The sequence below is a fragment of the Rhinopithecus bieti genome, unplaced genomic scaffold, assembly GCF_001698545.2.
Source record: "Rhinopithecus bieti isolate Rb0 unplaced genomic scaffold, ASM169854v2 scaffold_49953, whole genome shotgun sequence".
NCBI classification, from domain to species: domain Eukaryota; kingdom Metazoa; phylum Chordata; class Mammalia; order Primates; family Cercopithecidae; genus Rhinopithecus; species Rhinopithecus bieti.
This window is the reverse complement of record NW_016819813.1, coordinates 81657-97193: the sequence shown is the minus strand read 5'-3', so window position 1 is coordinate 97193 and position 15537 is coordinate 81657. Positions and strand designations below refer to the sequence as shown.

The 15537-nt window shown below is 38.6% G+C and overlaps 1 protein-coding gene and 1 long non-coding RNA gene across 4 annotated transcripts in view; one reads left to right on the top strand and one right to left on the bottom strand.

The window, feature by feature from the left end:
- The window catches only part of LOC108519965 (uncharacterized), a 64045-nt gene extending 62381 nt beyond the window's left edge, over positions 1–1664 (bottom strand). Inside the window, exon 1 of one of the 2 annotated variants that reach the window (XR_001882783.1) lies at positions 1440–1664. This is a non-coding gene — a long non-coding RNA (uncharacterized LOC108519965). The remainder of the gene's footprint in view (positions 1–1439) is intronic. The other variant, XR_001882784.1, reaches the window with a different exon arrangement.
- Positions 1665–1688: 24 nt separating this feature from the next.
- DPH5 (diphthamide biosynthesis 5) overlaps positions 1689–15537 on the top strand; it is a 39318-nt gene continuing 25469 nt past the window's right edge. Inside the window, exons 1-4 of one of the 2 annotated variants that reach the window (XM_017859255.1) lie at positions 1689–1824; positions 2044–2201; positions 5603–5727; positions 13478–13586. In XM_017859255.1, coding sequence (XP_017714744.1) covers positions 2067–2201; positions 5603–5727; positions 13478–13586 — 369 coding nt within the window. In that variant the 5' untranslated portion in view covers positions 1689–1824; positions 2044–2066. Of the gene's footprint in view, positions 1843–2043; positions 2202–5602; positions 5728–13477; positions 13587–15537 lie in introns of both variants that reach the window. The other variant, XM_017859254.1, reaches the window with a different exon arrangement.

Here is a 15537-nt window from a genome sequence, read left to right as displayed (position 1 = left end):
CCTCACCCACTCCCCCCCTCCATCCAAGTAGCTAATATGGAAAGAAAAGCAAAACTGAAGGGGAAGGTTATGGATTCAACGTTGGAAGTGTTGAATATGACTCCGGGTTACCTAGGTGAAGATTTCCAGCAGAAAGTTAACAAGAAGCCAAGAGGGAAGAAGTCTGGCTAGCAGGCTGAAATTTGAATCTGCAAAATATTAGAGACACTAGGAATTTTGAGAGAACAGCCAGTTTTTTGGGGGTTTTGTTTTACTTAAGCCATTCTAATAGGTGGGTAGTGGTAGCTGATTGTAATTTAAATTTTTATTTCCCTAATGTCTAATGATGTTTAGGATCTTTTTTTGTTTGTTTGTTTAGGATCTTTTAAAATGATTATTTGTTATTTGTGTATCTTCTTTGGTGTCTATTCAAATCTTTTGCCCATTTTTAAACAATGAGCTGTTTTATTATTGCTTTTTGAGTGCTCCTTATATATTCTCGACACAAGTCCTTCATCAGATACATGCTTTGTAAATATTTTCACAGCATGTGGCTTCAACAGTCTTTTGAAGAGCATAAATTTTTACTTTGCTGAAGTCCAACTTACCAATTTTTTCTCATCATGCTTTTGGTCTAAGAAATATTTGCCTAAATAAGGTCACAAATATTTCCTCCTATGTTTTCTTCTGGTATAGGTTTAGGTTTTTCATTTACATCTATGATCCATTTCGAGTTTTTTGGGGTATGTGGCGTGAGGAATAGATCAACCTAATGAGAGGGGATAAAACCAGCCACGAAGAGTTTACAGATAGGAAGTGCAAAAATGTGGATGGAACCTGGGAATGAAAAAAAGCCAAGATTCAAGGAAGCAGAGTTCGGCACTGTCGGGGAGGCAACAGGAAAATTCTGAGTAACCAACACTGCCTGCTGAGAAAAGCAATGACAGCTGTCTTTTCAACTTGGATGAGGTCACCTTGGGTAGAGCATTTTCAGTCAAAACAAATCTTCTCTATTCATAATTACATGTAACCAACAGCTTTATAAGAATTCCCGTGGCAGAAACACTTGAGAGGTCTGAACTCCCTGAGCACTATTAAAGGTCACTTCTTTAGGTACAGGAAGATCTGGGATTCCTGACACTGAGGGTGACTGAAGCATCCTTGGGGCACTCCAGGCATAAGGTCTTGGGGACAAACCCGAGGAGTCATTGCCTCGATGGGAAATCAGAAGCACACTCACTGCTGGGTTTGCCAATCTGACGCTTCACCAGGAAGACACCTAGTTGAACTACAGGAGGATGAGAAGGGGGGATTAAAATCTGTGCACTAGGGCAAATCCTGGGACAAATCAGGAAAATCCTTCCCAGCCCTCCCAGTTTCTGGAGAGGAGGAGTAGGACGAGGGCCCCTCCAGACTTTCTCCCACGTGGCTCCTCTCCGGCAACGAGCTACTGCACTTACCCAGGCTTAGGAAGCGGGTGTTTAAGCCATGGGTTGGGGGCTCGTGAGCACGCCCGATCCTTTCCCTGGAACAATGAAAGGGGTGCTCCACGGACTCCTCTCGGCCGACTGATCTTTCGCCGCCCTGCCCCAGTGGCCGACGGATTTCTACCCGTGGAGCGGGGGTCTAGTCTCCGCAGCCCACTAGAGGCTAGCCCGGCCCCCTCCCGCTAGTCGTAAAGTGCAGTAAAGGCACCAGCATTTTGCGGCACCGTAGGTGAGGCCGGCGGCACGGGTGCTTGCGATGCACGGAGCCGGCGCTTTGGTAGTTCCTTCTGCGGAAAGGCGGTAGTTTGGAATTTGGAAAGGCCAGGGAACTAGCTACGAGCTACGATTCTGTCAGCGGGTAATTGGCTGCTCCAAGGTTTGTGTAACAAGCGGTAAAAGTGGTAGGGTTGTTTAAAACTTCTTATCCCAGTCCTTAAGCGTGACATAAGGTTCCCAAACCCCTCCTTGTGACTTGCCGCTTCTCTTGTGCTACTTTGGTTGTCACCTTCGTGTTCATCACTAGATTTTAGGTGTCCTCGGTGTAACTGACGGTTTTTCTGTCCACTTCGTCTTGCAGTCTCTCTTCTCCTGAAGTTTGAAATGCTTTATCTCATCGGCTTGGGCCTGGGAGATGCCAAGGACATCACAGTCAAGGGCCTGGAAGCTGTTAGACGCTGCAGTCGAGTGTATCTAGAAGCCTACACCTCAGTCCTGACTGTAGGGAAGGAAGCCTTGGTAGGTGCTGAGCGTTCCCCAGCCTCCTGGGAAGAAAGCTATCTAACATCTGATTTTCATACACTAAGCTGAACAGAATTTTCAGGTCTGCTTGTTGAAACTCTTTGAAACGCATCCTTTGTTCATTAATGATCTGAGGAGCAAAAGAATGGAAATTATACACCAACCAAGTGACTTGGAAAATGAAAGGGTGCTTTGTCCTATTTTACAAGTCTAATTTAGTGGCTTTCTCCAGTAAATAGGAAAGCCATTTTATACTCTTGGGGGGTAGTTATCAAAACCCCTTATTTCATGAGATAGTCAAGAAATCCTTTCTGAGTTGAGTGCTAATGAGGTGCTGACACAGCCTTAATGAGTTGGTTATATATTCAGGAACCAAGCTGAAAGCTTCCCCCTTTGAAGTATGTCCATAGGGAATGGTGATTGCTTTTTTGTATCATATCCAGAGAGATCTTACCTTAAATAGACTATCTCCCAGTAAGGCTTATACTGATACACTTGTATACATTGAGTGAGCCTGGACTTAATACATACAAATGTATGAGTATACAGTTATATGAGTATACACTAAGTAACCAGAATATTTGTTAGTGTATTATACATTTAGTTGGCCCTCATAAGGGCCCAGTAAATTTGGGGGAAGGGTCAACTTCAGATTCATTGTCAAACTCTAAGTAGAAGGTAAATCAAATGATTAATACATATGTTATGGGAGAAGAGAGTAGATTTTTAGAATTGTCTTTGTCCTATCTTCCAAACAAAAAATTGACTTAAAATTTTTAGGCCTTAGATTCCTTTAACATCTTGAAGACGGAATTAAGAACTGCTACTTGAATTGGCCATGCATTTAAATAAAAGTTGTGTGTAAAGACCACCTTTGATATATACATATACGTGCAGAGAGAGAGAGAAAGTAAGTCTTGCTCTGTTGCCCAGGCTGGGGTGCAGTGGTGCCATCATGACTCACTGCAGCCTCAACCTCCTGGGCTCTAGTATCCTCCCACCTCAACCTCCTGAGTAGCTGGACTACAGGTGGGTGCCACCATGCCCAGCTAACTTTTTTGTATTTTTTGTAGAGACAGGTTTTTGCCATGTTGCCCAGGCTGGTCACAGGTTCCTGGACTCCAGCGATCCGCCTGCCTCAGCCTCCTAAAGTGCTGGGATTATGTAGGCATGAGTGACCACACCCAGCCTAAGACCAGCTTTCATTTAAAAAAAATTTTTTTCCTCATTTTTTCACTCTTAGGATAGAACCAAAATATCTAAGCTCAGAATGATAGAAATGTGCCTCTCTAATCCGTGATTAAGGAAAAGTAGAAGGAACTTAATACCATCAAGAAAAGAGAGACAAATAACAAAACAGCAGTTTGATAGAATGACATATCAGGGGATGGCATAGAGGAAAGTTTGGATAAAGTTTTATCTTAGCTTTGTTACATGTTATTGTGACCTTGGACAAGTCCTTTAACTTTAGTGACTTTTCTAAATGGGGTAAAAACCACCTACTTTAGGTGTTGAGCATAGGTCTTAGCATAGGTTCTTAGCTATGGTACGTGGCACAAAAGTGTTCAGAAATAGAAATTGTCAATGGTCACATTTCCAAACTTCTCTGAACCTCAGTTTCTTCATTTGTCAAGTGGGAATCCAAGCAATTCTCCTGTCTCAGACTCCTGAGTAGCTGGGATTACAGGCATGTGCCATTGCGCCTGGCTAATTTTTGTATTTTTAGTAGAGATGAGATTTCACCATGTTGGCCAGGCTGGTCTCGAACTCCTGACCTCAGGTGATCCACCTACCTCGGCCTCCAAAGTGCTGGGATTATAGTTGAGAGCCACTGCGCCCAGCCGAGGTCTGCCACTCTTGACCTCTACACTGTACTGTGTCTCTGTATTCTTTTTTTTTTTTTTTTTTGAGACGGAGTCTCACTCTGTCGCCCAAGCTGGAGTGCAGTGGCCAGATCTCAGCTCACTGCAAGCTCCGCCTCCCGGGTTCACGCCATTCTCCTGCCTCAGCCTCCTGAGTAGCTGGACTACAGGTGCCCGCCACCTTGCCCGGCTAGTTTTTTGTATTTTTTAGTAGAGACGGGGTTTCACCGTGTTAGCCAGGATGGTCTCGATCTCCTAACCTTGTGATCCGCCCGCCTCGGCCTCCCAAAGTGCTGGGATTACAGGCTTGAGCCACCGCGCCCGGCCGTCTCTGTATTCTTAAGGATAGATAATAGCTACACAAGTGTAACTTCACAGAACACCTACAGAGAAGGTAGGATTCAAGCAAAATGGTCAATGATGGATCCTGCCCTGCTTAATAATTTGTTCATGTACTCCTTTGTTTGACAGATATTGTTGAGTACCAGATACCATTGCACTACAGCAATCCTTATAACTTTTAATAACTCACTCAAAGTTCTCAGTATGTAAGAAACCGTATTATTTATCTATGCATCCAGTTTTACTCCATTTGAATTACTTATTACTTCTCAGGAAATCAGTTTTAAGATTCATGCTCCCTAAGTATACATATGTGGCAAGCCTGCACGTTGTGCACATGTACCCTAGAACTTAAAGTATAATAAAGAAAAAAAAAAAAAAAAAAAAAAGATTCATGTTCCTTCATTCTGTACTGGCTGATGAGATGAAAAAAAAAAAAGGATTCATGATCTTGCATAACAGCCTGTAACCACTATCAGAAGACTACCAGCTTACTAGCTCACTCTCTACTGGATTTGTTCTCTAGAGTTGAGCTGTAGGTAATTAAATCACAAAGCAGTTTGTTTGCAAACTTCCTACATATTTAGAATTCAGTTATTGCTCCTGCAACTCTGCCTTTTTAGCAGAAACCAAGGAATATACTTTTAAATTACTATCTTCTGCATTTATGTAGGAATGTTCACTGGTTCTGTAAACAGCTAATTTTCTATTGTTTCTCATTGGTGCTGCCTTTTTTTTTTAGCTGAGTTTCCATATGTTTAACCACTGAAAATTTAATAAAAGCTAAACCACCATGTTTGTTTAAACTTATTGTTTAATATATTTATTCTATATTACATCATGTTTCTGAAGTAGGGCTCATGTGTGTACATATTCCGTATTCATCCTACAGTGTTCTGCTTGGCTTTTAGAACCAAATTTAGAAATAAATTAAAAATGCAAAAAGCCTCAGATGTTAAGAGGTCTGTCTCCTTTGGGATATTAAGACAGCCCCAAAGACAGAGTTTAATTACAACATGATATAAAGTACTGGCTCACTGATGAGTTGTATTGAACAATCTGTGTTTGGGTGGTTGCCAAGATATGCAGCAGTCCCAAACAACAGTGTGTGTGTGTGTGTGTGTGTGTGTGTGTGTGTGTGTTAGAATGGTCATCTGCTGTCCCTTTATCTTGATATTGGACTTATATCTGTAGGAAGAGTTTTACGGAAGAAAATTGATTCTTGCTGATAGAGAAGAAGTGGAACAAGAAGCAGATAATATTTTAAAGGATGCTGATATCAGTGATGTTGCGTTCCTTGTGGTTGGCGATCCGTTTGGGTAAGTCAAGGCAGATAGTTTTGAGTTTTTAACTCATTTACTTTCTTTTAATCAGTAAGAATTACTCTATTGCATTTAAAACTTACCTGCCAGGAACTCTATTTACTTAAGCTCTATCTAAAATGTTGTAGTTTAAACTTTTATGATCTTTGAGATTAATGAAGAAAAGCTACTTGGTAAATATATCATCATTTGTATCACTGTATTATCAAGTGTCAACTGTAAAGTTTGTATCATTGCTTCTGCTGTTTTAGAAGGTCATGTAGGGCAACACATGCCTTAACTGGTATATCATTATTAAATAGTTCATTACAGTTCATTACATTATCAAAAGTCATGCCTGCTATTTGCTGCTGATAATTTCAAGCATCTTTGACTTATTTTGTCCTAGGTTTTTTTTTCCCTTTTGTAATCATCTACTATTTGGCAATACTGCCATCACTTTGCTTGATTTGAATTTATCATTTATCAGGTCTCTGATTTTAATTTCTTATACCCATTGGGAACCCTGTTGTTTGTCATTACCATGAAGATGGGCATCTACTGCCTAGTCAAGCGTCATCAATCTCTAATGTCAAGTCAAACAGAAGAGTTTTTTGTCTACAGCTGGTTACCTGAGATTTATATCACAGATTTAAGGAACATAAGGACCATGTAAGACCTTGGAGGGGATAGGAATTTAATTTAAATACAGTGGTAAACCTTTGCAGGATTCAAAGCAGAAAAAGTCAAAATCTGATTAGCATTAACAGATCACTCTAAATGCTTAGGTAAATGGATTTCAGGGAGGCAGGAATGTTTTTGGTGGAAAAGAGAAAAAGATGGGAACATATTTAGAAGAAGAATGCCAAGATGGATGTGGTAGATAAGGAAAAGGAAAGGAGTAAATCTGTCTCCCAGGATGCTAGCTTTATAAATGAGTGGTTGATAGTGTCACTTGAAAACTGGTAAAGAACAGGATTTGGAGAAACAAGAATTGGTTCTGGAAATATGTTAACTTTGAGATGTCAAGCAGGCAGTTAGCTGCTGCTAGAGCTTGGGGGTGGGAGGTCATCCTAGATAAATGGCTTTCGAAATCATCTGTATGTTTATGGTGTTTAAAGCTGGAGGAATGAATAGAATCAGCTTAGGAGAGAAGAATGGGAAAAGAAGAGGACCTAGGATAGCCCTAGGAAACCTTGGAATTTCATCGTGTACCTAGAGCCAGAGGAGGAGGGAGAAAAAGCAAGAGAGTATGTTGTCATAGAAGCCAGGAAAAGAGACGGTTTCAAAAAGGAAAGACTGAATAGCTTCAATATAATACTGAAAGTTTGACTGTAAGATGAGGATAGAAGTATGTGTATGAATTTAAAGACACGATGTTTGGAGTTGATTAGTGGTGGTTTTATGGAGGAGTTGGAACCTGAGCTGGGTCTGGGTAGGGTTCAACAGATAGAGATTATGGGGTGGGTCAGGAGAAAGGTGGAAGGAAGAATGCTCATATAAATGAAAAAACTGAGGTACAGAGAAAGTACCTTAATGTAATTGCTCCCATTCTCAAAAACCTTCAGTGACTTCTCATGGCCTTAAATCTTGAAGTCTTTCTTTTTTCTCTAGCTACTCTTTAACTGCTATGCTAGAACCAAATTGTGCAACTTTCTATTTCATAAGTGTTTTATAATATTCTTCCCCCATTTCTTTGCTCAAGCTTTTTCCTTAAAACAGTTCTTCTCAGTTCCTAATTATACCTAATTGTACTATAAAATTAGTATACAGCTCAGATGCTACCTGTTTCATTCCTGTTTTATTCAGGAGTGCCTTTTTTTTTTCATTTTAAACTCCTTTAATTTGCTCTTTCTCAGTGATTCATCGTATATAACCTTGTGTTTAAATTCAGATTTAAGGAATATTTACTATACTGCAGTTATTTTTTATTTAACAGCAGATTATTGTTAGGATGTAATAGTTGAAAATGGCATGGTGAGGAATGTGTAATTTTAATTGGAATTTGAGTGGATTAAATGGAGGAGAAATCAGGTAAGGAATATAGAAGGCAGCAAGGCATTGAAATTCTTAGATATCAGCAAAAAATATCCCTTATTTAATTTTAAGACCCCTTCTTATTTAAATAAAATATATAAAAAGAGAAGATTGTTTAAGATGCTGAATCTTAAATTCTTTTTTTCAATGTTTTTAAAATGGTAAAATGACACATGACAAAACACATTGTTGTGCAATTATCAGCACTGTCCATCTCCAACAATATGAAGTTCTTGAAGATAATTAAAAGTCAAAGTAAGTTCATGTAGTCTCATCTTTGTTCTTTTACCCAGGTTACTGAAAGGAATATGGAAATAGATCATACAAAGAAAGTAAATGAGTCCAAAAAGATACTAAATCAATAGAACTTAATCATTATGATAGTTGATAGTCTCAAACATTCTATCCCTAAATCTCTGCATAAGAAGTCTTTATTAAACACACTGTTTCTAATGATGATTCTGTTTTATTATTCCATTCTGTATTTCAGTATGCTCTGTAACTATATTATTATAATGAATACATAATTTTTATCCCTATGTTGTATGCCTTTTCCTTAGTGGCATACATGTACAGATAATATATCCTGATGCAGGCTTTTTGACTGCTTCCATTCCATGTAATGAATGTGAACAGTGCTTGGCACCTAATAACTATAAAATCAATCTCAGCGTTATTATTAGTCCATTTTTCTTCAATATAAATAAAGCTGTCACATATAAATTTATGTATATGATACCTTCCTCCCTCCCACTTCTTTATCCCCATATTTTAGATTGTTTCCTTATAGTAGATCCTCCAAAATAGGTTTTTTAGGAATAAAATATCAAAAGTGTGGACATGGAGATTTTCTAGCAAAAGCGTATTATCAATTATTTTTCAAAAGGATAGTGCCAATTGTTAGTGCTTCCATAGTTCATGAAAACATCATTTTCACTATATTATTGCAAACATTACTGAATTTCTGGACCACCAGCCATACTTACTTCAAAAAGAGAGGCACTATAACATTTAAAACAAACATACCGGCTGGCGCAGTGGCTCATGCTTGTAGTCGCAGCACTTTGGGAGGCTGAGGTGGGTGGATTGTCCGAGCTCAGGGGTTCAAAACCAGCCTGGGCAACATGGCAAAACCCCGTCTCTACTAAAAATACAAAAAATTAGCCAGGTGTGGTGACAGGTGCCTGTAATCCCAGCTACTCGGGAGGCTGAGGCAGAAGAATTGATTGAACTTGGGAGGTGGAGGTTGCAGTGAGCTGAGATTGTGCCACTGCACTCCAGCCTGGGCAACAGAGCAAGACTCTGTCTCAAAAAAAAAAAAAAAAAAAAAAAAAAATTTTTGTGTTCAAATTGGCCACCTTTGTGTACTTTTATCGATTCCATTAATCAAAACATTTTTGGGTCTCCTTTTTTGAAATTGCCTTTAGAACAATTTCAAGTAACAAGCATATTATTACAGACAGATTTATTACTATTTCTGAGCATACATATATATACACATATATGATTTTAGATAGAGCCATATACCTAGAAATAGTAAATGTGTGTGTGTGTATGTACGTGTCTACTCATTTTAAATAAACTTGTGATAGAGATGTAATTTTGAACCAGTTTTTCTTTTTCATGTACTTAAATAACTCACCAAGTAACTAATTTAGTTTTCTTTACTCTTAATGTTAAGTAGTGAGATTCTGTTGAAGGTGATATTTAAAAAAATTCTTTATAATTGATATTCATGTTTTTTTTAAAGCTTATTTGAAATCAAATTAATGATTATGTTTCATACTAGTTTTATTTTATGTATGTGATTAAAAACAAGCTTCCTTGGTGGGCATTTGTTAATATATATGTGACTGCTTCATGGGGTGAAAGCCCTTGATCTTCCTACTTAGTATGCATTGACCAGTCGACAGGTTCTGCTTGTTTGCATGTGGTTTCTCAGACATGCTAGTGTTGCTTTACCCAGTAGGGCCTGGAATTTTTATCAAGAGGGAAAAATGTCTTTAAAATGCAGTTCTAAATTGATTTCACTGTGTACATGTTTATCTATATTCTGTCTTTACTCCAATCTACCTACTTATAATCTTGAGATTTATCTTAAAAAAGGAAAGACAGCAGGTCAAATATGCACACACATGTACATTTGCATACATACATCCTAATTATACACAGTAACCAAATGAAAAGTTATAAATAAAATGACTGCTAGACAGATACAAAATCCAATATTATATGAGACAGGACTCTCATATAAAGACTGAGTGACAAGCTGTGAAAATTTATTCTCAGGCATACCTTGTTTTATTGTGTTTTGCTTTATTTCATTTCACATACATTGCATTTTTTAAAAATTGAAGGTTTGTGGCAACTTTGCATTGAGCAATCCTGTTGGTGCCATTTTTTTCTGACAGCATGTTCTCACTTCCTGTCTCTGTGTCACATTTTGGCAATTATTGTGATATTTCAACATTTTCATTATTACATCTGTTAATGGTGATTTGTGATCAGTGATCTTTGATGTTACTATTGTGCTTTGGGTTGCCACAAACCAAGCGCATATACAATGGTGAACTTAATTGATAAATGTTGTGTGTGTTCTGACTGCTCCCACCAACCAGCCATTCCCCCAACTCTCTGTCTGTCTCCTTGGGCCTCCCTTTTACCAGAGAGATACAAATATTGAAGTTAAGCCAATTAGTAACCCTACAATGACCTCAAAGTGTTCAAGTGAAAGAGTCACATGTCTCTCACTTTGAATCAAAAGCTAGAAATGATTAAGGTTAGTGAGGAAGACAGATAGAAAGCCAAGAGGCTGAGTGCAGTGGCTCACACCTGTGATACCAGCATTTTGGGAGACTGAGGCAGGCAGATCACCTCAAATCAGTAGTTCAAGACCAGCCTGGCCAACATGGTGAAACCCCGTCTCTACTAAAAAATACAAAAATTAGCTGGGCATGGTGGCGGGTGCCTGTAATCCCAGCTACTCGGGAGGCTGAGGTAGGGAGAATTACTTGAACCCGGGAGGTGGAGGTTGCAGTGAGCCAAGATCGCTCCACTGCACTCCAGCCTGGGTGACATAGCGAGAGTCTGTCTCGAAAAAGAAAGCCAAGATAGGCTGAAAACTAGGCCTTTTTCATCAAACAGCCAAGTTATGTATGCAAAGGAAAAGTCCTTTTTTTTTTTTTTTTTTTGAGAAGGAGTCGCACTCTGTCACCCAGGCTGGGGTGCAGTGGCGCGATCTCGGCTCACTGCAAGCTCCATCTCCCAGGTTCACGCCATTCTTCTGCCTTAGCCTCCCCAGTAGCTGGGACTACAGGTGGCCGCCACCACACCCGGCTAACTTTTTGTGTTTTAGTAGAGACAGGGTTTCACTGCGTTAGCCAGGATGGTCTCGATCTTCTGACCTCGTGATCCGCCTGCCTCGGCCTCCCAAAGTGCTGGGATTACAGGCGTGAGCCACCGTGCCCGGCCAGAAAAGTTCTTAAAAGAGATTAAAAGTGCTACTCTTACAAATGCACAAATGCTAAGGAAGTAAAACAGACTTATTGCTGATAGGGAGAAAGTTTTGGTGCTCTGTATAGAAGATCAAATCCGCCACAATATTCCCTTAAGCTAAAGTGTAATCCAGGGCAAGGCCCGAACTCTCTTCAAATCTGTGAAGGCTGACAGGGGTGAGGAAGCTGCAGAAAAATAGTTCCAAGCTAGCTGAGATTGGCTCATGAAGTTTAAGGAAAAAAGTTGTCTCTATAACATAAATGCGTGAGCTTTTATGGATAACAAATGTGGAAACAAGTTATCCAGAAGGTCTAGCTAAGATAACTGATGAATCACTACACAGATTTTCAATGTGGATGAAACAGCCTTCTATTGGAAGAGGATGCCTTGTAGGACTTTAATTGCTAGAGAGGAGAAGTGAATGCCGGACTTAAAAGGACTGGCTAACTCTTGGTAGTGCTAATGCAGCTGGTGACTCTAGGTTGAAGCCATTGCTCATGTATATAACCTTATGAAAATCCTAGGGCCTGTAAGAATTAAGCTAAATCTGTTCTCCCTGTGTACTGTAAGTGGAACAAGAAAACCTGAATGACAGCACATCTGTTTACAGCATGGTTCACTGAATATTTTAAACCCACCCTTGAGACCCACTGCTCAAAAAAATAGATTTCTTTCAAAACATTATTGCTCATTGACAATGCACTTGGTCACCCAAGAGCTCAGGCAGTGTACAAGATGATTACTGTTGTTTTTATGCCTGCTAACCCAACATCTATTCTACAGCTCATGGATCAAGGAGTAATTTTGACTTTCAAATCTTTTTATTTAAGAAATACGTTTTGTGAGGCTACAGCTGCCCTAGATAGTGATTTCTCTGATGAGTCTGGGCAAAGTAAATTGAAAAACTTCCAGAAAGGATTCACCATTCTAGATGTCATTTAAAATATTCATGATGCATGAGAAGAGGTAAAAATATCCACATTATTAGGAGTTTGGGAGAGGTTGATTCCAACCCTCATGAATGACTTTGAGGACTTCAATACTTCATTGCAGGAAGTAACTGTAGATATGGTAGAAATAGCAGGAGAACTAGAATTAGAAGTGGAGTCTGAAGATATGACAGAATTACTCCAATCTTAGGATAAAACTTGAACAGATGAAGAGTTGCTTTTTAAGGACGGGAAAAGAAAGTGGTTTCATGAGATGAAATCTCTTCTTGATGAAGATGCTGTGAACATTGCTGAGATGACAACAAAGGATTTAGAATATTACATAAACTTAGTTGATTAGATTACTAGCAGGATTTGAGAAGATTGGCTCCAATTTTGAAAGAGGTTCCACTGTGGGTAAAATGGTATCACACAACATTGCATGCTACAGAGAAATCTTTCATGAAAGGAAAAGTCAATGCAGCAAATTTCATTGTTTTATTTTAAGAAATTGTCACAGCCACCCCCATCTTCAGCAACCACCACCCTGATCAGTTAGCAGCCATCAACATAGAGGCAAGACCATCCACTAGCAAGAAGATTACAACTCACTGGAGGCTTAGATGACTGTTAGCATTTTTTAGCAATATTTTTAAACTAAGATGTGCACATTTTCTAGACATGATGCTATTATACACTTAAGAGACTACAGTTTAGTATAAACATAACTTTTATATGTATAAGAAACCAAAATAATTAATGTGGCTGACTATATTTTGATATTTACATTATTATGGTTATCTTGACCCAAACTTGCAGTATCTTCACGATGTATCTGTATATTCTGCCTTATATTTTAAATACAAAAACAAAGCCTTCAAAATAGAGCAGTGATTCTAGTTGTGCCCTAATTTAGAATTTTAGAGCAGTAATTTTAAGAATTTAAAAGGGCTCTGAGACCAAAGAGCTTAAGAATTGCTGCTCAAGAGTTAAGTTGCTGAGCTTATATTTCATAGATGTCTTTTTCAGATATTTACAGGACAAAGGGCAAGTAAAGGTCCCTTTAAGTAGCTGCCAAGGCTGCTTTCGGAGTGTTATAGTAGCAACTCAACATTTTGAAGGGCATGTTTAGTCTTGCATTTTCTTGCTAAAAAGCTCAGATGAAAGCCTTACGCAGGTGTGTAGAAGAATTTGAAGAAATGCAGTGCTCCTGTCTCTTTAATTGACATGAACTCAGGAAATATTATAGCTTTACTGTCTTGAAGGTGTTGTTTGCTTTAATCCAATCTAATCTTTTCTCACTACAGGGCTACAACACACAGTGATCTTGTTCTAAGAGCAACAAAGCTGGGAATTCCTTATAGAGTTATTCACAATGCCTCCATAATGAATGCTGTAGGCTGCTGTGGTTTACAGGTAATGCAACAAAGGAGGTTTTTCAGTGGAATTAAACAAAAAGGTTTTATTTTCCACAAATTGAAAATACATTTATTTGTATTTTATGATATTTGATACTAGACTACTTAGTATATACATATTCTGAATTTTTTAACACTAATTTTTTTATGCTAGGTTTTCCACCTTATTGGAGTAGAACATTTAGATTTAACTAGAAAATTGTTTTAACCTTATATCCAACTTGTACTTACATAAAAAGGAAAATATAAACTAATCCAAATGACTTACTCATCATTGTCGAGGCCCATGATTTTTCATACAGTATTGTTTTGTGTGCTATCAAGAGCATTGTGATGCTGCATTTCTTAATAGAATCAGTATAAAAGCTAAACACCAGAGATGTAAGCTTTTAAACCGGATTTGCAGTTATTGATGTGTAAAGTTAGTCATTTTTGTGTCCAACAGTCTTGGTTCTGAGGGGTTAGAGTGCCCCACAATTGTTTCCAAGATTTACTTCTTAGCTACTGACATTCATTTTCCAAGCTTGGTGTTTGTATTCTGATGTTCACACATGGATAATCCATTACAACTATGACTGCTGCTTGGCTAACAGTGGTTTTAAGACATCATCGATTGTTAAGACATAGTCCTATTTTCAGATATATCATAACAGGAAAACAACATGCATCTTAGAATCTGTGAAATAAAGTATTCCCCAGTGTGTCTTCCTGAAACGCATAATTTAAAAATAGATACTTTCAAGAAGATATGTTAGCATCAGTTCTATGTCTATAGCATCAGTTCTATGTCTATAGCTTTAGAGGACTATATTTTCTGTATAACTTGGAGAGATAGTTCAATTTAATTGACTAATACTGGCTTTTTATGTCAAAATGTTGCCTGTGTTTGTGAAGAACTAGAGAAAAAGTATAAATGATTGACCTGACAGTGTTCACCACTTGCTCTTAGTTGTTATGTTTAAATTAGCATGGAATTTTGCTATCTTTTTTGCCCAAAATGCATACTTTTGAAAAACCTTGCCCATTCAAGTCTTTTTTTACATTTTGAAACCCTTCTGAACATTTCTGTGTTGGAGTAAGTTGAATGCTGTTCATAAAACCATCAAGTGTTAGCGCTACAAAGAATGCTATAGGGATGGAGAAAATGATGCCAGAATATGTTCCCAAGGTCATTCAGGTAGGTGGTAGCATAGATGGAGCTAAGACTCTTGATCCCTAGTCCAGTATTCTTCCCTTCTGTGGGTGTCCAAGGGAGAGAAATCTTAGTTTCTGTTGCTGGTTGAGCCAGTAAAGCCCCTTCCTCATCCCTCTTTTCTGCTTATCACTAGAGACAGAAACTAAAAACCAAGGCTTCAGGCTGCTAAAAGCCTAAAACAAAACAAAACAGAAAAACAACCACAAAATAAGGCGGACTGGACAAGCTTGTGACAGTGCTGCCTTTTAAGAATTGGTAACTGATGGCTGGGCATGGTGACTCACGCCTGTAATCCCAGCACTTTGGGAGGCCGAGGCGGGTGGATCACCTGAAGTCAGAAGTTCGAGAACAGCCTGGCCAACATGGTGAAACCCCGTCTCTACTAAAAATACAAAAATTAGCTGGGCGTGGTTGCAGGCACCTGTAATCCCAGCTTCTGGGGAGGCTGAGGCAGGAGAATCACCCCAGCATGCAAGGCGGAGGTTGCAGTGAGCCGAGATGGCACCATTGCACTCCAGCCTGGGCGACAAGATTGAAAACTCCATCTCAAAAAAAAAAAAAAAAAAAAAAAAATTCATAACTGCTAGAAGAAAGAAAAAAAGGAGAGAAATTATCATTTGATAAATAAAAGATGTGTAAACCTTAAGCTAATAGAACATACATTTTTATCATATTTCATATAATTTTATGTCCTGTAAAGAAAGTTAACTAACCCTTTCTCCATCATATTTTTCTCTAAATTATAGCTATTTTT